The 24,342-nt window shown below is 43.1% G+C and overlaps 1 protein-coding gene across 1 annotated transcript in view; it reads left to right on the top strand.

The window, feature by feature from the left end:
* The window catches only part of MYH15 (myosin heavy chain 15), a 62,378-nt gene extending 46,042 nt beyond the window's left edge, over nt 1-16,336 (top strand). Inside the window, exons 32-41 of the mRNA XM_026659048.1 lie at nt 1,330-1,679; nt 2,918-3,042; nt 5,618-5,733; nt 9,391-9,583; nt 10,533-10,736; nt 11,946-12,071; nt 13,758-13,928; nt 14,535-14,639; nt 15,400-15,495; nt 16,175-16,336. Of these exons, the coding sequence (XP_026514833.1) occupies nt 1,330-1,679; nt 2,918-3,042; nt 5,618-5,733; nt 9,391-9,583; nt 10,533-10,736; nt 11,946-12,071; nt 13,758-13,928; nt 14,535-14,639; nt 15,400-15,495; nt 16,175-16,336 (1,648 nt within the window). The remainder of the gene's footprint in view (nt 1-1,329; nt 1,680-2,917; nt 3,043-5,617; nt 5,734-9,390; nt 9,584-10,532; nt 10,737-11,945; nt 12,072-13,757; nt 13,929-14,534; nt 14,640-15,399; nt 15,496-16,174) is intronic.
* Nucleotides 16,337-24,342: the final 8,006 nt, after the last annotated feature.

The following is a 24,342-nucleotide window of genomic DNA, read 5'->3' as shown; positions in this document are numbered from 1 at the left end:
TGCGCACTCCGGCGGATCAAAGCAAGTTCGATATAATGCGGTTTTACTTATAACACGGTAAGATTTTTTGGCTCCCGAGGACAGCGTTATATTGGGGTAGAGGTGTAACTTGCTTGGGAGCTATTTATAGAATCATAGGACTGGAAGGCACCTCGAGAGGCCATCTAGTCCAGTCCCCTGCACTCATGGCAGGACTAAGTATTATCTAGACCAGGGGTGGACAAACTTTTTGGCCTGAGGGCCGCATTGGGTTTCAAAAATTGTATGGAGGGCCGGTTGGGGGGGGGCTGTGCCTCCCCAAACAGCCAGGTGTGGCCTGGCCCCCACCCCATCTGACCCCCCTGCTTCTTGCCCCCCTGACTGTCCCCCCCGGACCCCTGCCCCATCCAACCACCCCTTCTCCCTGTCCCCTGACCCCCCGCCCCCATTCAATGCCCGTTCCCTGCCCTCTGACCGCCCCCACCCCTATCCACACTCCCGGCCCTTGACCACCTCCCTGCCCTCTATCCAACCCCCCTCAACCATTCCCTGCTCCCTTACCGCGCTGCCTGGAGCACTGGTGGCTGGTGGCACGGCTGCACCAGGACAGGCAGCCGCGTTGCCCAGCTGGAGCCAGCCACGCGCCGGGCTCTGCAGCTGCGCTACCCCAGGAGCTCACAGCCCCACTGCCCAGAGCATTGCACCCGCGGCGCAGTGAGTTGAGGCTGTGGGGGAGGGGGAACAGCAGGGGAGGGGCCGGGGGCTAGCCTCCCAGGCCAGGAGCTCAGGGGCTGGGCAGAATGGTCCCGCAGGCCGGATGTGGCCCGCGGGCCATAGTTTGCCCACCTCTGATCTAGACCATCCCTGACAGGTGTTTGTCTAACCTGCTCTTAAAAATCCCCAATGATGGAGATTCCACAACCTCCCAGGGCAATTTATTCCAGTGCTTAAGCATCCTGACAATTAGGAAGTTTTTCCTAATGTCCAACCTAAACCTCCCTTGCTTCAATTTAAGCCCATTGCTTCTTCTCCTATCCTTAACGGTTAAGAAGAACAATTTTTCTCCCTCCTCCTGTAACAACCTTTTATGTACTTGAAAACTGTTATTATGTCCCCACTCAGTCTTCTCTTTCTCCAGACTAAACAGACCCAATTTTTTCAATCTTCCCTCATAGGTCATGTTTTCTAGACTTTTAATCATGTTTGTTGCTCTTTTCTGGACTTTCTCCAATTTGTCCACATCTTCCCTGAAATGTGGCACCCAGAACTGGACACAATACTCCAGTTGAGGCCTAATCAAGCCTGTTCATGGTTGGTCTTACTGTTCTGCCCCATTTTTCCCTGTGTTAGAAAAAAGCTAGCGGCTCGCCTACAGGAAGCTGAGGAAGCAATTGAGGCAGCCAATGCCAAGTGCTCTTCCCTGGAGAAGACAAAGCACCGGCTGCAGAACGAGCTGGAGGACATCATGATTGACTTAGAAAGGGCCAATTCGGCAGCGGCAGCCCTGGACAAGAAGCAGCGCAATTTTGACAAGCTCATCAGTGACTGGAAGCAGAAGTACGAGGAGACGCAAGCAGAGCTTGAAGCTTCCCAGAAGGAAGCCCGCAGCCTGAGCACAGAGCTGTTTAAACTGAAGAATGCCTATGAAGAGACTCTGGACAATCTGGAGACAGTGAAAAGGGAAAACAAGAATCTCCAAGGTAGGCCATGCATAACAGGCTCAGCAGTAGTTAAGAGAGAACCTGGTCTTCTTGAGATGTGGTGCCCAACTGGCAACTTCATGGACCTGTAGAAGTTGGAGAACATTAGTCTCGCTGCTGCACTGGAGCAGTGAGTGGTGGCTGTTCCTTCTGTCACTGAAATCTGTTCTATTTTCCTTCTCTAAATCCAGTTTTTAAACAAATTTGGTGCTGATGAAAGATGCTGAATTAACAGCATTTATCCACAGGAACAGGAGCAACATATGGGCAGTTAGTGCATGCTTTTCTACACTAACCTACCCCAATAGTACCCTGTAGCAGGCTCTATCTTCATGGGATAAAGAAGAAATCAAACCCTTTCCATCACTGGCCAACTGCTGAGCCTGCCGACAAAGGACCTAACTGGTACCAGTTATGGTGCTTTTTGTAACATGGAACACTTCTCTACTAGTGTATGAGAGACAAATAGTTTCACTGCGGCCACTGAACAGCCATTTTGTAATAGATTTTTGGCCACGATCCCTTAGCAAGTATTTTGAAATATCCAGTCCCATGTAATTAGAAAAAATTTAATAGAACTGTACTAAGTTCTTCAACTTTATTGGCTTGTCGTCTAGAATTTTGTTTTGAGCTGTACCATCCATCTGACACTTATTGAACAGAGTTAAAGTTTAAAATACTAGGTCCTATTTCAAAAGATCATGGGATCATAAAGGAACGCTCGGGTGTTTGTTACCCACAGGCAATCCAACCAGTTCTTCATATAGGCCCAAAGGAGTTCACATCACACACCCCAATCATCACTGTCGGCCTTTTTGGCAGTCACTTGAGTGAGCATAAGTCTTGAATGGGGGTGGAGAGTTAACATACCCTGTCATTATTTAGAGGTGCTACTTGGAATAGGAGTGAGGAATGTAGATGGACTGCTGCCTGCATGGGACATTTGAAGTTTCGTGGACAGAGACCTTCCAGAAATTAGCAAATTTGCTAAGCTGCTAAACCAGTTTAAAACTGGTTATGGAGAATCGCCACACAAAAGATGCACTGGTTTAATTAAACAGATTTAAGTGAAATCAGTGCAACTTCTGTGTGTATAGACAAACCTTTAGCAAGTTATTTGGAAGGTGATTTTTGTAATCACTCTCTGTGCCTGGTGGTAAAATCATAACGTTATACTTGTATGTACAGTACTATGTTTCTGGGACTTTGATACTAAATTCTTCTTCTTGTCATTTCAGAGGAGATTTCTGATCTGACTGATCAGATTAGTGAAGGAAACAAGAGCCTTCATGAGATAGAAAAACTCAAGAAACAGGTTGAACAAGAAAAGTCAGAAGTTCAGTTAGCCCTGGAAGAAGCTGAGGTAAGAGGAAGGAAGGGAGGGAAGGAGGTTTGTCTGTTGCTGCATCGCTTTCTCAGTCACACATACAGCAAAGAGCAAACATTTACTGCCTATTATTAGGAGATATCTTTCTCTGCTCCTCTGTATTTACACACCAACCTTGCTGGCGTAAATTTTCAAAAGTAACATGATTTTGGCAGTTTCAATTTTTGGGTGCCCAAACTGAGACACCTGTAAAGTGACCTGATTTTCAGAAACTGCAAGAAACCCTTCCTCTGAAAATCAGGCCTCTTCAAAACAGTTCAACTTGGCGCATCCAAATTCCCAGTCACTTTTGAAAATGCAAGTTGGTGGTTTTGTTCATCCAGTTTAACACCTTACTGAGTACGCCAAATATCTTGTATTCATCAGCAAATTCTTAACTCTTATCTTCCTCTTTGAGAATTAAAAGCTAAACTTTATGAAGTTTTATTCTAAATAATGGCTCGCTATGGATTGCACTGAGATTAGTGCCCGGCTTTCTTTCTACAATGCTAATCTGCTAAGCAAGAGTAGCAGTCTCATAAACCCAAATGAAAAGAGGCCATTTAGAAAAATTTTAAATCCCAAAGGAGTTTGGTAAAAATCATTGAACATCATTGCAGTAATTTTCTGCAGTGACAGGCATGCATACATCCAGGGAGGACCCACCTCAATTTCTGAGAGTGAACCAGCACTACAAAATTCATTACAGTCCAGGTGGAAATCTGCTCCTGATTATTCATTTAAAAGGTCAGCTTGTATATTTCTTGAGGTTTTTGTGCACTGCAGGGCTAGATTGGTGCATCACTGTATCATGGCTAGTATAGCATGTGGCAGGGGATTTTTCATTAAAGTCAAGTGTTGATTTTTTTGTGTCAGTATCTTATTTGCCCTCCTCTAAACAATGCTTGCAAAAATGAAATTAATCAAATAACTGTAAACTGTTAATACACTAAATATGTGTAACTTTTTTTTGGTCTGTTGCAGGATGTTTTATACTTGGCAGGGATTTCATGGCCATGTAGACAGGTGTTAAAATCAGAGCGGAGGAAATAGCATCTTTTTCCATAGCTCTGGGGTGCTGCGAGTGATTATATGTGCTGCGTACATATTTATCTCATTAGAGAGAATACATCTGTTCTTGGGGATATAATGACACACCTGACTTCCATGAATTATGTGGAATACTTCCCACACCCATGCAAAAGCTCAGCAGAATTCTAAGTCTGTGAGCAGATCAGGCTAATGAGTGCAAGTAAAGTTTGTGTTACATCCCCAAAATGATGATGTATCTTATTTAGAAGTCAGTTGTGGAGTGCAATTTTTTTTAATAAGATTTTTTCTTGTGAATCTGGGTTGCTGGCTGTTGTTTTAATGTGCAGTACTTTTGTGTGCTGTTGCCATTGGTGGCTTATTAGTGTGGTGTGTTTGTTAAAATGAATATAGATGGTGCATGGGTGACCAGAAATAAGGGATAATTTGCTTATCCATGTCTTTTGTATGTCATCATTCTATTGATATCATCTCTTGAGACAAATGTAGATCAATGAGTGACTGTGTCTGCTCTCTTCACAAGTAACCAGTTCTTACCCAGCTAATCTGCCTGCTTAAATCAGAGGAAGTTTTGGCTCAATCAGGAATGAGTCTGAACTCCCACTGACTTCAATGGGAGTTTTGCTTAAGTAAAACCTGCAAGTCTGGGGCCTTAGTATTTAACCATAAGTTATTACGTAAAGTCTCTTGATCGCAATTTATGGGGGGGAAACAAAAACAAAGGTCATGGGATTTAATAAGAGGTTACCATATAGTTTCTTTACAGGTTTTTCTGTATTTTAATGGAAAAGGGGAAGATCTTGATAGCTACACATTTTGTCATGAAAACCTGATACTTTTCATCCTTCCCTTCCTTTTGTTGTCAGGTTATAGATTCACATACACAGATCCCACTGCCATCAATAGGAGCCATGCGTGCTTCTAGAACAAGATTTGGCAAGGAGTACAGTACAGATGTCTTTAATTGATGATCTTGTGAATGAGGATAGTTAATTTCAGCAAACACATGTACCTATTGCTGTAAGGCTGATGGGGAGGTGGGGGGAAAAGACAGATTTAGAGAGGTTTTGTAAACAATTCTGTGGCTGAGTTCTGCTCCCACTGAAGTCTTTGGGAGTTTTGCCACTCACTTCAGTGGGAGCAGGATGGAGTCCTTTTACCATTACTGTGTAAAGCTTATCTACATAGAGTTTTTGTAATGGTACAAAAACTGTGTAGACAAGGCCTAAGACATCAGTTGTCAAACTGTGTTCTGTTTGACCACGTGTAGCCTGAAGAGGTGACTGCTCATGTTTCCAGCTGTCAAATTGCATTAAAAGACAGGTAAACACATTAGGAAAGCCAGGTTACTTTTCTCCAGAAGCAACTGTAGTTGCCACAGGTAGATGGTGATGGGTGAGGAGACAGTCAGGAATGAGAAGGAGGTGTCCAGGGTCAATCTCAATGTTGTGATTCATACTTTGAAAAAGTCTAAGGACCTCTGGCCTAAGAGGTTTGTTCAGTTGTGTGCATTTTATTTCAGGGAGCCCTGGAGCATGAAGAAAGCAAAAGCCTTCGTTTCCAACTTGAAATTTCTCAGATTAAAGCAGAGTTTGAAAGAAAACTGGCAGAAAAGGAGGAGGAAATGGAAAACATTAGGTACTATACAGTGAGAAAATGGTTTGTAATGGATGAAACTCAGAAGTTCTGATGCTTCTTCAAGGCTTCTGCCAGCTTTTCTGATCATCCTGGAAATCTGGCTGGAATAAAGTTTCTTGCGAAACTTTAGAAGGAAGCACAGAGATGTGCAAAGCTAAAAACAAAACCAACAGTTGAACAATTGTTCTGTTAAATGGGTCATGTGTGGGTAAGAATTGGATGCAGTCCACTTTTTCCAACTAGTTTGGCCATCCCTAAAAATACTTACAATTTCTTCTGCCTACCTAAAAGATTAATCCCATTCTGGGATTAATCCTGGCTGCAGTAGCATGACTCAGAATGCAGTAAGGGAGCATATGAAAACCAGGTAGATTAACCAAACAAAGAAGACACATTCTCCAGCTAGATATAAGGTCATGTCTAGGGATAGGCTAAAGGCTTATCTTCACTAGCAACTTAACACAAGGTAAAGCTCCATGACACCTGCCCACAGACACAAATCCATCACTTGTGTGTGTAGTGGTGGAAATAACACAAGTCAGCGGGGGTATAGGGCAGACCTTGAGAGCCACTAAATCAAAGAATCTGTAGTGTGGAAACAGACTAGTGATGCAACATTAGCATCAAGGGCTGCTATTACACTAATGCCTTCCAACACTCCGCCCATAGAACTGTCCCACAGTAGGCAGCTGCTTATGGTGCCACATCTGAGAAGATGCTACAACAACACTGAGACTAAAGCTGGTTGAAAAATGGAAAACAATTTCAAAATTCAAAATTTCTAAATTGTTTCTCTTTTGCAAGATTCAAAATGGAACAATTTGGGGGGAGGGGGGAGGGTTATGTTTTTCTGACACATTTGTAAAGTGTTTTCCCCGTTTCTTTTTTGCCACTCAGTGCAATAGAAAATGTCTGATATCCAGATTTTTTTTCCATTTTTTCCCATTTTTTGCTTTCATTTTTTCTTTTGCCACCCTGCAACTTCTAAAAACTTCTCCACGCTTTTGAAAAATTAGAGCGGCAGAGTTAGTTTCATTTTTCCTGTAATTTTCCCAAAGTTGAAGAAGTTCTGAAAAGTTAGTGGCAAAGGGGGGCAAAAAAGCCATCTAGAAATCATTCTTTCTGTCATATTCAGTAGCAAAGAGGAATGAAGGAAGAAATGGGGGGGGAGGGAAGAGTTGAAATTTCAGCGTTCATGAATTTTGAAATTTTCAGTTTTGATTAAAAACCAAAAAACGGTGAGAAACTATAAGCTTTCTGCAAAAAGTGTTTGATTTTGAAAACAGGTCATTTTCTATTGAAAACATTTTGTTCAGTTCTAACTAGGATCCCTGTGGCCATGTTGACCAATAGGCCTATACTGAATTATTGTTCTGCCTGTGGAGTTTCTGCCCTCACAGCCTCCCCTCCACATGGGGTTCTACTCCATCGTAAGCAGCAGGCCCTTAAAGTTGCAAAATGCACCCTGGGAATCTTTGTGCTGGCTCCCCAGGTACCTGCCTTGAAGCAGCACTACAGGGTTCTGAGGAACATTCCTAAAAGTACGGCCCACCAATGAAGAGACCCTAACTTAGAGGAAAAATAATGACATAAGGGTCTGAATGTGGTTGGTGAGTTGGATGGACTAATAGGAAAAAGGGAGCAACTGGAGGGCAGCAAATCAAGGAACACGGCTAGTAAATATAGGCAGAAAATAAAATGATGTGGTGTGCAATAAAAAGAAGCTACTACTAGGCAGGGTGGCCTAGTGAATAGTGCACCACAGTAGGACTCAGAAGATCTGGGTTCTGTATCCAGATCTGCCATTGGACTGCTTCACCTTAGTGAGCCTCAGTTTCCCTATGAGTAAAATGGGGATAATGACATTGCCCTTTGTGATGTGCTCTGAGATTTACTGAGGAAAAGCGCTATAGAAGAGCTATCCTCAGCAATACATATTCGGTGGGCAGGAGAAGCCTGGAAAGCAGTAGTGGTGGAAGAAACCTTAGGAGTGTGGGCGTGACTATGAGTCAGCAGTGTGATATGGACGTTAGAGGGTAATTTTTGGACAGGGCACACAGAGGCATCACACCGCAGAGTAGGCAGGTGACAGTTCCTCTGTCAGTGGTTAAAATAGATTGAGACAGGAGCCGGAGCAGCCAGGGAGGAGCACTGGACGGGGAGTTCTCCCTCTGCTGTTAGCAGAAGGGGTGGGGGGGAATGCACTCATCCCACTCTCCCTTACTGTAGTCTGTGCTTTTTACGTCCCCATGATGCCCACACCTGCAACACTGCCTTTAGTTCCGGGCAGCCCGCTGCCAGCAACATGGAGATCCATGTGTCGTGAGTTTATACAAAAAGCACTAAAAATGCTGAATTGACTTGTGAGGGCAGATGAAGAGCTACCAGCAAAGGTGTGCAGTTTGGCTAAGCAGAGACAGAATGGGGGAGAACTTATCAAGGGGGACAGGGGATGTAATAGGAAGCAAGGAGATGAAAGAAAGTTTTTTCTTGTTCCTCAGGTTATTTTTTTCCCTTTTAGTGAGCCCTATTAGGCTGAGGAATTACTCTCCTTTAGAACTAGATTGGGCAAAATTCTAGAAAATGTTCTATAGGGAACAGTCCTGCAATGTCTCGGAAGGCTCTAATAGGTACTTTCCATCCCTGATATGTCTGAATAATAGTTTGGTGTTTTGATTATGTGAGACTTGGAACAGTTCCCAGACATGCTGGGCTGTTCCTGAGAACTCTGGGGCTGTTGTGAGTGATATGAATCTCAGCACTTATTTTGTATAACAAAGGGGAGGAAACAGACCAATTATGGGTCAATATAGTCACTGCCAGAAGCCCTTTAAAAAGTTCAGCAAACAAAAATATCAGATATTTACAATTCCCATCAGATGAGGTATAGTCTCTGCTTTGAATCATTTTCTGGTAGAGAGAGGGGATAATGAAGAACCTGCAAAAACCTAAAACCATGTGGATCAGAATCAGGAATTCCTGAGTTCTAATGTCTCACTGTATTGCAGAGGACAAACTATACCTCTCTGTATCTGTTTCTCCATGTATAAAATAGGAATACTTGCCTACCTATCAGAGGTGTTGAGTATTGATTGATGGTTAATGCCTGTATAAAATGGCACAGATGTAAAGCACTGAACTAGTGCCAAGAATTAAGTATTGTTTGTTAGGTTCAAACCCAGAAGAAAGAATTTGTGACCCTCCCTAGTATAATAGCCTCAAAGGTGCTATTTGGACATTTAGGGAGGAAGAAGAGGGGAATAATGGGGCTTCCTATGTGGCACATAATAGTCTAGCCTCCTGTGGGCTGTAATACTTTGGTCTAATTTCGGATGTTGGTTTAGTGTGCGGGTGCTGGGTGGCATAGGTGGCCTGTGATATAGAGGAGGACAGACTGGAGGATCTGGTGGTCCCTTCTGGCCTTAAATTCTGACTATGATCAGGAGCTTATTGAGGGGAGCAGACAGATCTAGTGGTCACAATGGGTCATTATGTACTACCGCTGTATACACTCATCCGTACAGAAATATGATTCCATTCCTGAAAATGCAACTCTTTTGGGAAATAAAATATTACTGGAGGTAATTAAAACTTCTGTGGAGGGAGGGGAAAGAATTCCTTACCCATAATGTCTTTTGAATATTACTCCAAAATTAGGAGAAACCAGCAGCGTACCATAGACTCGCTGCAGTCCACCCTTGATTCTGAAGCCAAGAGCAGAAATGAGGCCATCCGGCTGAAGAAGAAGATGGAAGGGGACCTCAACGAGATGGAAATCCAGCTCAGCCATGCTAATAGGCATGCCTCAGAGGCAATAAAGACTGCACGTATCCTGCAGGCACAAATAAAGGTACCCCATAGCGCTGCCAGTCCGAACTACCCAACTACAAGCAAGGGCTGGGTTTTATTAATATGTAGCAATTCAAACAGGAAAAAAAACACACGCAGAGCAAGTGCTTTTACAGCAATAATTATTAGTACAAATTAAGACTGTGTTCCAAAAGTCTAGGTGCAGTTAGAGTGCCCTGCAGAGCATGGCCAGTCCTTGGTGTGTGTCTGCTGCAAAGTACTTCTTAGCCTATAACGTCTTCAAAGAGCTTGATAAAAATTGAATCAGATTCTGCCCTAGGGTCACAGGGTCCCGATGGAAAGACTGCCCTCTGTGAGGGGGAAAAGCAGCAGTGCAAGGAACTTCCTCTCCCCAGGTCCTTTAAAGGAGTAGCCATTTGACAGGGAGTCAGAATGGCCAGATTATCTGTGTAGCTTCATTTAACTTAATTCTCCAGAGCCTCTGACAACTGGTTTCCTATTAAGCCCTGACACCATTTTAAAGTCAGGTTTCCTTAATCCATCACCTGCACTCCCCAGAGGATAAATCCACAAAATACCCCTCACTTGAAACCACCACTGACTTGAAGGTTCAGTTCATGCCCAGAAGGCCGGGGTGAATTAAACCTACTGTTTCTCACAACATTGAGGGTGGAGGCAGAGAGAGAGTCTTTTTCAGTACTTTTCTAAGCAGGAGCTAAAACAGCTTCGAGACCGCCTGGATGAGCCCCCACTCCACATTGTTCAGTCAGATTTTCAGAGGCTTTGGCAGTTAACAGCAAAGACGAGCTCAAGTAGGGTGACCAGACAGCAAGCGTGAAAAATCGGGACGGGGGGTGGGGCATAACAGGAGCCTATATAAGACAAAGCCCTGAATATCGGGACTGGCCCTATAAAATCGGGACATCTGGTCACCCTAAGCTCCAGTCCCATGGTGCTGGTGTGTGAGAGTGCTGCTGTTTCTGCTCCAGGACCTGCAAGTGCAGCTGGATGATTCAGAGCACCTGAATGAAGACCTGAAGGAGCAGCTGGCAGTCACTGACAGGCGGAACAATCTTCTCCAGTCGGAGCTTGATGAGCTGAGGGCCCTGCTAGACCAGACTGAACGTGGGCGGAAGCTGGCAGAACACGAGCTACTGGAAGCCACCGAACGTGTGAACCTTCTCCACACCCAGGTTGGATTTCACTGCGGGGAGGGGGCAGTTTCCTAAGCTGTGTGTGCACTATACTCAACAAGCAGCAGTAGTGGCTCTTGGGGAAACGTGAAGACTGCACATGCCAGAAAGATATGAACTCCATAGCCACCGACCGTCATTTGTCAGAGAGGTTTCATTCATTCCACTGAAGGAAATGAGTCAGTCTCTCTCCATATCATACTTCATTCCCATCATGATATCAGTGCAGAAGTGCTCTAGCCTGCTATAATAAACACTTCCTAGAAAGGGTAAAGACGGAAGTCAGATGATAATTGGGTCTTTACCTTCTTCACAGGGTGTCATAGAATTTCAGACTATCTTACTACTATGTTTACACTCAGCAATGTTAAAACCCAGTTGGGTTTGTGGATTGTATGGACGCTATTTTGATGAGGGGCAGGAGAAGTGGTATGTATGACCTTTACATGCAAGCTGCTTAGAGAAGCCTTCAGTAAAACATGCAAAGGCCATTCATTATGTATAGCTACATAGAGCAAGACAGTACATTGGAACCAGCAGCAAGCGGCTCCGTACCACATCAAAGGTCTTCATCAATATAGGGCCATCAAATGGTGGGCTAATGAGGACTGGGGCGGGGGGAGCAGATAAAATAAGTGATTTGCCCTTGTTGCTTGTTACCTCCTTAAGCACAAGTGGAGACTTAGCAGGTTCTAGGAGGGTGTCTCTTCATAGACAAGGATTTCCACTTCAAACCCCTATGAGCCCATCTCTAAATAATTAACTACCAGCAGGCTATGAAAGTTTGTCATGCATTAGCAAAGCTTGTGCTATTGACACATTATGTGCTACCTCCTGAACTGCAGCCACAATATTGGATTTCCACTGTAATCACCTTTTAGAATAACTGATTATGGGACCTTCACTGACCAGAGCTGAAAACACTGCACCCGTTCCCTATTTCAGTGTTTAGCTGAATTCTTTTGTTTAGTTCCCTTTTGATTGTTAAATATGGATATTCAGAGCTCTGGGGACTTTTTAAAAAAAGATAAAATACACACAACCTAAAGATAATCTAAAAAGTCAGGCCTCTACCATGTTAATAAATACTGTACCCTGTGAAGCCTAGGGAGCTGCAAAAATAGATGTGTGGTCATAGGTAGGTTTGTTGTAGGACTTAAAGAATTTATATCCCTAATAATCTTTCCCCTCCTTTTTTTTAACAAAAAGAACACAAGCCTTATCAATCAGAAGAAGAAGCTGGAGATTGACATCTCTCAGATGCAGAATGAAGTGGAGGAGGCTATACAGGAGTGCAGGAATGCTGAAGAAAAAGCCAAGAAAGCTATCACCGATGTAAGTAGACTGGCTGCTTGTTTCCTTTTGCAGGTGTAGCACCATATTCTGACAACACTTTGTTCCCCCTGAATTTCCATTTCTGTGGCTATGGGCGGGGGGGGGAACGGTTTATTCAGTGGGCTCCAGAGCTGGCTGAAAGAGGTTAATGCTGCCCTGGTGCAGAAAAGGTTGGAGGGAGGAAAAGAGAAACGTTTTCTTCTTAGTCAATTTCTCTTCTCCAAGAAGGGGCACATCTGCTGATTCTGAAACTCTGGGTTGGATCGTGTCACCTCCAAATAGATCTTTGCATCTGGACAAGCTGAGCCAGTTGGGAGCCCACCCACCAACTTCCACTTGGCAGCTGCATAGATCACAAGAAAGGCTCTGATAGGGGTGGGGGGGTAACATTCCAGATTCCCAAAAGAGTAACTTTAAAGTCAGATACCAGCCAGAGATGTGGGAAACCACATGACACTACTCTCAGCACAAGACTTATGGTCAAGAGAAGAGTGATCGAAGACATCTCTTGGAGAGCAGAGCTAGTGTTGTTTCAGCTCCAGCAGAACTGGAGAAATCAATGTTGCCAGAATCGTTATATCAGCAAACAATGTGAAATCCAGGGATCCAGGTTTCACAGTGTTGAGTCCCCATGAGTTGTACACCCAGAATTCCTGGAGGAAGTTCCTTCTGTATCTTTTTCCCAACTGTTCCTCAGCTGGTCTATCTCCTTAAGAGGTGGGAGATGTCACCAGTTCAACTCCAGCCCAGTTATTACCTTCTGATGGCTGTTCAGTGACCTATCCAAAATATGTAGCTGGACCTTGGTTTTATCACATCTGTCTGTTCAGAAATAGACTCATTGCACCGCTGTTAGCCATGTCAGCAGAAAGACCCAAGACACAATAGGACATGGCCTCTGAACTCTTCGTCCCTAGATTTGGTGCCTCCCGGTCGCTGCTGGCATAGACTGGGGAAGCTTCCCTGACACTCCCCAGACTCTACCTGTTCTATGGATAAATAGAGAATTGGTCTTTCAGGCCTGTTAGCCCAGCAACTGTCACAAGCATTGCATTCAGACCATTTTTAGTACATAAAATGTATGTAACAAATGGCCCAGTTTTACTCAACAGGAAAACCACATACAGATATTGAAGTAGGAAGCTAAATCTTAAATCACAGAATTAGAAGCGAGAGATGGAGAAGACCTATTAGGTCACATTGTCTGTCCATCAAATCTGCATGTGAAGGACAACTCTCTACAGAGTACTCTCTAGTACAGGGGTCTGCAACCTTTCAGAAGTGGTGTGCCGAGTCTTCATTTATTCACTCTAATTTAAGGTTTCGCGTGCCAGTAATACATTTTAACCTTTTTAGAAGGACTCTTTCTAGAAGTCTATAATATATAACTAAACTATTGATGTGTGTAAAGTAAATAAGGTTTCAAAATGTTTAGAAGCTTCATTTAAAATTAAATTAAAATGCAGAGCCCCCCGGACTGGTGGCCAGGACCCGGGCAGTGTGAGTGCCACTGAAAATTAGCTCACGTGCCACCTTCGGCACACGTGCCATAGGTTGCCTACCCCTGCTCTAGTACTTTATTCAGTCTAGTGTAAATGACACAAGCAGTGGGGCTTCCTTCACTTCTCTTACGAGCAGCTACCAGAGTCCAACAGACCTCACTGTGACGTTTTATTTGTATTTTAGGCAGCAATGATGGCTGAGGAGCTTAAAAAGGAGCAAGATACTAGTGCCCACTTGGAGAGAATGAAAAAGAACATGGAACAGACTATTAAAGATCTACAGAAAAGACTGGATGAAGCAGAGCAAATAGCACTGAAAGGTGGCAAGAAGCAGATCCAAAAGCTTGAATCCAGAGTAGGTTTTCTGTCCTGTTTATAGGCGACTGTCGCCTGCTTACAGATACTTCATAAAACTCAGACAAAATGGTTGCTCTGGACACAGTCACTTCTGACCTTGGCTTAGGGACCATCTATAAAGTACAAAGAACTCTTTAGAGATTATATTAAGAGTAAACTCTTTTAAGAGTTACACCTAGGCCAGGTGTGAGGTCCACATGGACCCATCTTTCCCTTTTATCACCTGACTTGGTTGACATAGCAATGTGGTTGTTGATAAAGCCCAGGCTTAAAATAAGGCATAAAGTCTGAAAATGGCAAAAGCCTCTATGCTTCCAGCTTAGCTTGTGAACTCTTTGGAGTTTTTGTATGTTTGTACAGTATCTAGTGTGTTGGGATTCCAGTCCTGATTGGAACCGCTAGTGCAATATAAACATTATGTAATAAAAATGCATAATAAACCATATAGAAAAGCAACATCTACATGGAAATTTTGGTCTACTGCTGAAGCACATACTTGGACATAGTGACAAAGGGTCTTGCGAAGATGAATATCACTTAAACTGTAAATTAAACTACTTGATGTTTAAACATGTGGAATTACATAATGTTTCTTCTCTTGCAGGTACGTGAGCTGGAAAATGATCTCGAGAATGAACTCCGTCGCAATACAGAATCCCAGAAAGGAGTCCGCAAATATGAGAGACGCATAAAGGAGCTGACTTATCAGGTACTGGAGCAAAAACCCCAGTCCTTCTAAGTATTATACTAAACTGTAGGTCCCTGGAAGAAATGTTTTCTTTCAAATACAGTCTTGAACTGCATCCTTCTCCCAGTGGAAATCCGCATTGCTGAAAGCTTTGTCAATGGTAGTGAATTTTAGAAAAACACTTTCCAATGCAACCCTCAATTAACCTAAACAATTGTTAGTCTAGTGTAGTTGGCGCTTTGGCATTTTTAACACGGTGCTATTTAAACCTGCTGAGGTGCAGCCGTACGTACCATTTTTCTTGATGCATGAGAAGGAGACTCCAGCTCTCTCACTCAGGTGCTGACCAGAATAAAATAGATTAAACTTACTTTTGTCATTGGAATAAAAAGATAAGCTTCCACATGCACAGGGAGAAGATCTGCACTGGAGTACCATTTTTACTCTATAGTGTAGAAATGCCCTTCATCATCTCTGCATTATCCGTTAGGGAGTCTGTATCACTATACTTGATACTTTCTAAATATATTTCCTGATAGTTCTTTCCACTGCTCAGTGTTGCTTTTACTGTTGAAACAAATACATGCCCTTGGTCAGTCCACTAGAATATTTTTTCTTCTCTCTATACATAGTGATACTAGTTGAACTGTTTTGTTTCAAAGTCCTAAATTTCCAATGTGATAGAAATAATTACCTCACAAAACTTACTCCGTTTGTGACATTCTTATACCTTCTGCCTGTCCATATCATTAAAGCATTTTTTTCTGTTTGCTTGGTGTAGGCAGAGGAAGATAAGAAGAATCTGACCAGGATGCAGGAGCTGATCGATAAGCTGCAATTAAAAGTGAAAAGCTATAAGCATCAAGCTGAGGAAGCTGTAAGTGACAGGAACAGTTGTGACATGGAATGGGTTTTTTATTTATTTATTTATTTAATCAAGTCATGCCCTCACTTACAATTGCATCCTTGGTCATTTGAGCCCACATCCCCAGAGGCATTTAGGCACCTCCCATTGAAACCAATGAGAGTTAGGCACCTAAATACCTTTGAGGATCCGGGTCTCGGGGCCTTCATGTACTAAAAATCATTTAGCAGCTTTATTAAATATATTCAGCTTAGCAGAAGATCTACGTAGTCCTGATTTACACCGTGCCCTCCCTACCAGTTCCACCTTAAGCAGCTTGCACTTGGTGTTGTGTATGGATATAGTTTTCAGGGGCTGTCTTTCTTTGTATCCTGGGCAAGGGGTTTGGATCAATCAAAGTGAAACTTTTATGACATTCTGTTAACCCACTAAGTCAGTGATCCCTGAAAAATGCCTATAACGTAGTTCCATGTTAAAAGGTTTTTTTTTTTTCCATCCTGATAGTTTCCCTTAAAATGGGGAGTACTGCTGGAACCAGCAAAACATTTGACTAAATGTTTGCATCGCAAAGGTTGGTTAAGCCCCACAGATATTTGCTGCTTAGTCTCACACACTTGAACCTTGCCTGATACTGAAGATCACCATTTCAAACCTACAGGGGAAAAATGTGTCTAATCCTTTGTTTTACCAGGAAGCACAATCCAATCAGTATCTTGCAAAGTACAGGAAGCAGCAACATGAGCTGGATGATGCTGAAGAACGGGCTGAAATAGCTGAATCTCAAGTTAATAAACTGAGGACCAAGACAAGAGATATTGGGATAAAAAAGGTATGGTGTTATTCTGCAGAATAAGTGAGTCTCCGCACACTGACTCCGTCACTGACACGTGCACACATACTTGCAGAGGAAGGAGAGCTGATCAGCACAGCTCTACAAAGGTACTATACGAGATAGGAAAATTATTCCATATCATAAATTTGAACCAGATCGAAATATGAGTTTTCAATGCAGCCTTCTATTTTTTTACATTATGGAAAAACTTTGGGAGGGTGACCTGAACCTTATAACCTGTCAAAGAAACATGTTCTTAATATATCCCAATACAAACTTTATTACTTAAGCAGCTGTAACCCAAAGAGGGTTTTTTGCTAAACATAATCAAATACTATTCTTTGATAGTGGATATTCAAAAGCACCATTTCTCGCAATGTAACATGGATTTCTACCTGTCCTATAGGGCCTCTTCCACAATACAGTGCAGCCTGAGGATTATGGCACTGGCAGATTTTTTGGTTACACACAATTTCACCTTCATCTTGAAACTGCACTTTCAGTGTGGGGGGTGATAGCTTTTGGAGTTGGGTGGAACATTCGTGGTTTGGGGTGTTAGTGACTGGCTGTATAGCATTCTAAGTCATTCATATTTTATTAATATTTGTGGGTTTGCATTTGGAGTAAAGAGAACTTACCACCAAACTGTTGAATAAAGATTCCAAATTACTTACCTTTGGGGATGTGGTGTGACCTGCAGTTGAGAGTAAGAGAGCCTTTGATTGCCCAAATGGTAACAGTTTCAAGTACGCTCCTCATCCACATATGAGGCATTGAACAAGGAGTTGGAATGATCTTTATTGTGTTGTCCAGTTGACTTAGAGGCATAATCTAAACTCTGAGGCTCAAGATTTTAGAAATGCATGGCTCGGGTGACCAACCCCAGCAATAACGGGACAAAGAAAACCTTTCTCTCTCGCCCCAGAACTTAAAAAGGAGACTTTATCCAATCACCCTCTCCTTTCTGTTATGATATCCATTGTGAGGCAAGATTTTTCCAATTTCCTTTGCCTGCCCATACCAGAATAAATAATACTGGGCTAGGTCCTCCGGTGGTTTAAATTGATATACCTTTCTCGACGATGAAGCCCCACTGCCTTACGCCAGCTAAGGATCTGGCCTCCTATACCTTTAGGCCCTGTGCTAGTGCTGGAACTATTGGTGAAAATGTGGCTTCCTCAATGTTGTGTAGCTTTTTTTAAAAAAAAATAAACTTTGGGGTTTTTTTATTCACTTGCTAGTTTCTGAAAGTGCATTTTTCTGGTGACTGTCCAAGTTCTTCCAGTCCCATGAATTCATGTTACACACAAAGCCAAGCTGTTGCATAGATTTATTAAAATCCATCTTGTATTTCGTTTAATCTTATAAATTATTATAATTTATACTATTACACATAATTATCTTAATATGATTCAAATACATTTTAATTTAATTATTAATAGCAGCATCCATTGTTTGCATTCATCAGCCATTGACAGACAAGTACCTTGTTCCTTTCTTAAGAAGCTCAGTCTAAGAACAAATAAATAGAGGTTCAAGAGAATGGGGTACAGTTTTCCTTGTGAGCTAATTCACTGTAAACCACACGGCAAATGTAGATCTTCAAGAGGGACTTAAATGCTGAGTGAGTAAAGGCCTTATAGATGAGCTCAGTAAGTCTGTGCCCTGCAAAGAGGCAGTGTGGGAAAAGGCATGGAAGTGCTGATATGAGAAGTTGACAGATTAGTGGCTGAGGGTGGGAACACCCGCAGAAGGGAAGCAGCGGATGCTTCCATTTGCACATGCTTCTCTCCCTCAGGAGAGGATGAGAAACATGTGACAGCCACCAGTCACGTTGCTTACTGAACTACTGATAGGTGCTCAGATGCTACAGTGCTGAGTGCTGTGCAACATAAGAACCTACATAGAACAGCAGGGCACCGTGCAGCAAGACAAGCTCAGATAAGTAGGGCAGGGCAGCGTTATGTGGAACACTAAAGCTGCTAAGCTTGAGTTATATGCAGTAGCCAACAGAGGGATTCTAAGAGGGGAGTGACATGGTGGAAATGACTGGTGCCCCTCCGTGCACTAAAGTTCCCTAGTGCACTTTGATCTACTCCCATTTCACAGCGGAAAAGATCAAAAAGCACTAGGGAACTTTTAGAGCACAGCAGCAAGGTCCACACAAACACTTAGTGCCCAGGAAGGTAGTGATGGATACATATACACCCCGACTTGCTGCAAACTAAGTGTTCATATAGACAAGCCCTTAGCGAGAACAGTTTCAATAGAATGTGCTGTATTACCACAGAACTGTGGTGTACGTCCTAACAGTGCTGCATGAAATTCATAAGCTGTTAATAACATACATAATAGTATCAGGACAAGAAACTGATCTGTATTCTCAGCTGGTGGAAATCAGTATAGCACCACTGACTTCAAGAAAGCTAAGCCAGTTTATGCTTATGCCAGTGAGAATTTGTTAATAGAATGGGTGAAAGGGAATAGAAGCTTTTGTCTGATACTTGAGAATTTACTCTCTAAAAAACTATGTAAATATTTTCATTCTTAATTGAATCATACTGTCTCTCTCATAAAAATCACATTTCAGGTTCAAGAAGAGGAGTAAACATACTATGCACTGAGTAACTGAAGACTGAACAGTGTTTGATGCTTCCTATTAATTGATGAGCTACACAGTTGAAGTAGAATAGGCACCTTAAGAAATAAAAATGAAATGAAAACCCAAACCAGATTTTGCAGTGTTTTTCTTTCCCTTACACTTGTTGAAGCCTGGTCCCAGAGCTCAAAAAAACTACTTGAATCCTGCTGATTGCCCTGCTTATTATCTTGGAACAAAGCCTAATTGTCAGTAATGCAACTACACACAAAACACACACACACACACACACACACAACACAAGGACAAAGTCATTCACATTTCCGAAGTTAACATTCTTCATACAGAGAGTTTTAAAGTGACCATGTGCAGGGGGCAGCCTTCCACAGTTATGGCCCTGTGCCACTTACACCCATCCTGTCAGCCGCAGTCCCATACCAGTTTCATGTCGGAGCAGAGACTGACAAACTCCTAACCCTCCCTCCCCTGCTGCTCTCCTCTTGGAAAGCTGAGCTTCAGCTCACCATCTTGACTTCCCATGGCTGTGAATGTGGGCCACTAGAGGCTTTGGCTCATCACAGCTGTGATGGGAGACCACCACCATGAACTGACTGCAGACAGTAGGTAATTGAGCTAGGGAAGCATTCATGGGTATACAGAGGTGGTGTGGTCTTGGGCAGAGGTGAGGAGGAAACTGCATGGGAACCCACACAGGGTGATTCACCTATGGCTCCAAAACCTAAGATTAGCCTGCATTTTTTAAAACAGTCTACAGTCATATCAGACAGAAAAAAGGCAACGTGACTCCTTAGCTGGACTTGTTTTAGGAAGAATGAGAGAGGGCTGTTTGTGTCATCTGTGCATTGAAAATCAGCTGGCAGACAGAAAAATCTAAAATTAAAAAATTGGGATTTAATTCCTCAGTTAGGGTAATATACCAATGTTATACGTGGCTTTTTTTAAGGTTTAGACTTTAAACCCAATTCTAGGTTTCCATTAATGTTTTTCCCTACCAGATTATAATTTACTTTGGTTTCCCATATTCACTCTGGCAGCCCTGCATGTCAGAAAACGTGTGTGTGTGTGTGTGTGTGCGTGCACGCGCACTGACAAATATGGGGCAATGCTTAGAGTGTGTTTTTCATTTAAAAATTAACAGGGTTCAAAAAGCCTTTCAGGAAAGTGGTATGTTGGGTTAAACCTCGTTCCGATGTTACACTATTAAATACGTGCCAGGCATAGAACCTCTGACTTTTTCATGATAACATATTACTAGCAATATTATGTACAAATGAGTTCCTAGTACTGGTAAATTCCCAAGAAATTAAATAAACTGAAACAAGCCTAGCCTCCAACACTGGAAAGTGTACCTTATCAAAAGTGCAAAAGTCATGATTTCCAGTCTCTCCTAGCTCTGGAATTGTGCAGAATTACAATAATATACAGGGTCCCCCATATGAGTTACAAAATGCTAATGTGTTAAAAAATGGCACCAGCACCATGTTGCCTTTCCCAGCACCTACAACTGACTTAAAAATTTGAGCTATCTTAATTTCAAGACAATAGTTTCTCATTTCTGTGTCAAAAGCATCACGAACAGAATGGTGACAAGGACCCCACCTGTACACCCTTGAAAAACATCGAAAGTATTATTAATTCAGTATACAGGTAAGGGTTTTCAGTGAATGAGGAGAGGCCTTTACTCCTTTTCAGAAAGACTAGGTCAGATAATTTGTCTCCCCCATCACCTGTTTGGGCTTGTTTAAGCCAGTAATGGGTAAGGTATAAATGTATGGCTGTATTTAGTAGGTCTTCATAAAACTAACAGTAATTCTTCTCATACGCAAACTGTACAATTGTAGATGTCTTCAAAGCTGCCAGTCCTGGTAAATTTCATTAGCACTAATAAATAACTATTTTTAAGAAGTGTTTACTATAAAGGGCTTAGTTTACAAATATACAATGCATGACATTGAGCCTTCTCTTGCTGTTTTGCTCCACGGACAAACATTTTTCCTGAGAACTGTGCCAGTTTTTGAGTACACCCACTGCATTCAAATTTTCTGCATGCCAGAGTGAGACTAAGAAAACATTCACAAGATACTCATCTCTTTTCAACCATCTTTTTTATGTTTTGTTCGGTTACTAATAGTTCAATGCAACTAAAGTGCTTCCTTGTTTTTGTTTCCTAGTGCAACTGTACACATCGTACCTAAAAGAGAATGCAAAGAATTCTCTTTGGTTCTAAGTTTCTATTTACTTGAAACCTCAGACAACTATTCTGCCTCTCCTGAGCAAGTTTGCTTCACACAGTCTTCCAAGAAACTCTTTCCTTGATTATTTGTGTCCTGAAAGTCAAAACAAATCCTTTACCACTGTTTACCACACTTTCTGATATATAAAATTCGTCAATTGGCATCACATGGGAACAACAACAAAAATGCCCATATAGGTCTCATTGAAGAAGCAAAAATTTTTCACTCTTATTAGCCAAGTGCAGTAAAATCATAGATGACAAGGATGGAGAAACACTCTGGGGTCTTCTCATCCACCCTCCCCAATAAATGAGGGAACAATTAAATGCCCCTTGGTTTAGAGAGAGCTGAAACAATACAAGCCACCTCCCAAGGCACTAGACTGCATGGGAAGGCCTGAGAAAAAAGTAACTCAGGCAGAAAAAGAGGGGTTCCCCTGGGACTGATTACAAAAATCAGAGGATTGAGTGATGGAGCTGCCAGTGTGTCTGTGTGGCAGAAGCAGATTGGACCAGAAAGTGAACGAAGCAGTGAGTGTGGCCCTGGGAGGAAGCTAAGAAAGAGACCACCTTTTGGGCACAGGCTTGGCAGAGTTATATTGACGACAGTGTTCGAACTGCAAGCTATCAGTGGAAAAAGTTGGGGGGGCAGGGCTGAGTGGTTCCCTTGTCCTGTTTACAGGCTAAGGGGCTCTGTAGCAACGCATGGCAGCTCTCCCACAGGCAGTCTGGAAAGTATCACCTTAAAGCAAGATAGGGTCTACACTACAGAATTACTTTGGTAGAACTACATTGTTCAGGGGTGTAAAAAATCCACACCCCTGAGCGATGTAGTTGTACCAACCTAAGTTTCATTGTAGACAGCATTATGTCAGCATGAGGGCTCCTCCCACCAACTGCCTCTCAGGGAGGTGGATTAACTACACCAACGGGAGAGCTCTCTTCACTAAAGCACTACAGCGGTGCAGCTACACTGTTTTAAGTGTAGACTTGCCCTCAGCAAGCAGCCTGTTTTCTCTCTTTCTCTGGCTACATCTACACTACAAGTTAGGGATGTGATTTCCCCTGCTCACATATACATCCTTGCGGTAGCTTGAAGAGAGCTAGTGCGAGTATAAATAGCAGTGTAGCTGGGGTAGCACAGGCAGCAGCAGCACAGCTGAGCAGTGCCTAGTATGTATCCTTCAATTTCGGGTGTGTGTGTACTCGGCCCGGCTGTGCTTCCACAGCCACGCTGCTATTGATACTAGTGTTGGTTTGCAGTTTATGTGCTATCATTCCGAATTCTAAGTAGTGTGGCCTAACGTCCCGTTTCCCTGAATATAGTAGGAGCAAACAGCAGCAGACAGTTTTCTTGCTCAGCAATTCAAGCTTGCTTTCTGTTACGTGCACAGTGTATGCACAGAGAAGTAGCTAAAACACATTGCTACTGTTGCTGAAAGGTTGCAACATAACAGTGTTTTGTAGAACCCTGAACGATAACACACAAACCCAAACATGGAGACCAGGAGCGCCGCCAGCTTTTCTGCTGCCCTAGGCGGCAGAATGTCCTGCCCCGAAATGCCGTCCCCCCACAGAGGCGGCGGGACCGCCGCAGTCGCCGCCCCTCATATTGTAGTGCCCTAGGCGACCACCTAGGTCACCTAATGGGTTGAGCTGGCCCCGACGGAGACGAAGAAAAACAGGCTGCTCCCTAAAGCAGGAAGGCCCAACTCTCTCCACCTTGCTTTAACCTAGCTCTTTTCAAAGAAACTCTGAGCCAATCTCATGCTTTGCTACAGAGCCCCCTTAGGCTGTACGGCTAGACAAGAGAATCACCCTCACCCTGCTCTTAAAGCAATAGTTTGCAATTCCAACACATTCCTCCAAACAGCACACTCATCCCCTGTAAATTCCTTAATTAATAAACACAACCATAAAAACCAAATTACAAGTTTAACCTTACAGCCGGGTCTGCCATTTTGCTACAGGCTGTGGCCAGTGGTACGTGTCAGGGAAAGAAAGGGCCATCCAAACTTTGTCCTCATGCCCAGCAGGGGCACTCTTCCTTTCTTGGCCACCATCTTCCACACTAATTCCTCCTCCTCCAGCCAACAAAAACCCAAACAATCTCTTCTTGCTTCAGGGGCCACATTCTGTAATCATACTGAGCTTTTATCTGGTAACAGTTAGTCAATGTACCTCTTCATTATCGCTATCAAATGTGTCATTAGGTCCAATATCTTCTTTACCACACTTTCCACCCCACACACACACTTTATCCCTCCCCTGTAATTTTGTACCATCACTGCCCGAGGCAGAAAAACCTGGGAGGTTTATGTTGTGGGTTTTTCACTTTGTTTTTCCACAGGCTTCTGCGGAACATAAGGCACAGGTCTAGCCTTCAGGAATTTAGGCCTTGTCAGACACAACCAGCCTCACAGTTATTGCCTCTTTCCAAACCCACATCTGTACAATCCACCCACAGCTTTGTGTTTTTCAGTTCCCCAACTCTATCAGGCATGTCATGCACCACTCTCCAATCCAGTTTAAACTTGTATAGCTAGTTTGTGTCCATCAGTGGGGGAAGGGGGATTTCCTTCACTCACAATTAACTCTAATGTTGAATAGATATCTATATAAATTAGAGTAACAGAGAGGCTGCCTAACACAGCTATCTGCCCCTAATTGTAATGCTGTCCAAGTACATTATTTCTCTTGATCTTAACCCGGGGGGAAAAAATTTAAACTCCTCCCCAACCCGCCCCCAGAGATCACAGATATGGTTGCTCCTGTATCTGCTTCCATTGTCAATATCATGTCATTTACCTTTACGTTATCATAATACAGGGGATGATATGTTTGTCCCATTTCCCACCACATACAGTTCTGTGAAATGGTATGGCTCATGCATCCTTTCCTCCAGGGGACAACCTGCTTCCAACCCTGACAGTCAACACCTAACTAGGATGGTGGCTCCTACATGTAGACACTTATGGCTTCCTTTTGGCAGATCCTTTGCTGTACCCTGGTGCAGTGTGCAGTGCTCCTGCCAGTGTCGTGTCCCCAGACAGCAGAAACAGGGCTCCCTTTGTTCTGTTTGGATCCTATGAGAGGTGCCACCGGGTGGTGGTGTTTCTTTCATCCACTGCTGAGGCCCTTCTTTCCAGCCCAGCATGATGAGGCCAATTTATT

The sequence above is a fragment of the Terrapene carolina genome, unplaced genomic scaffold (assembly GCF_002925995.2).
Source record: "Terrapene carolina triunguis isolate 2854851 unplaced genomic scaffold, T_m_triunguis-2.0 Scaffold558, whole genome shotgun sequence".
Taxonomy (NCBI): domain Eukaryota; kingdom Metazoa; phylum Chordata; order Testudines; family Emydidae; genus Terrapene; species Terrapene triunguis.
This window is presented reverse-complemented; position numbering and strand designations above follow the sequence as displayed.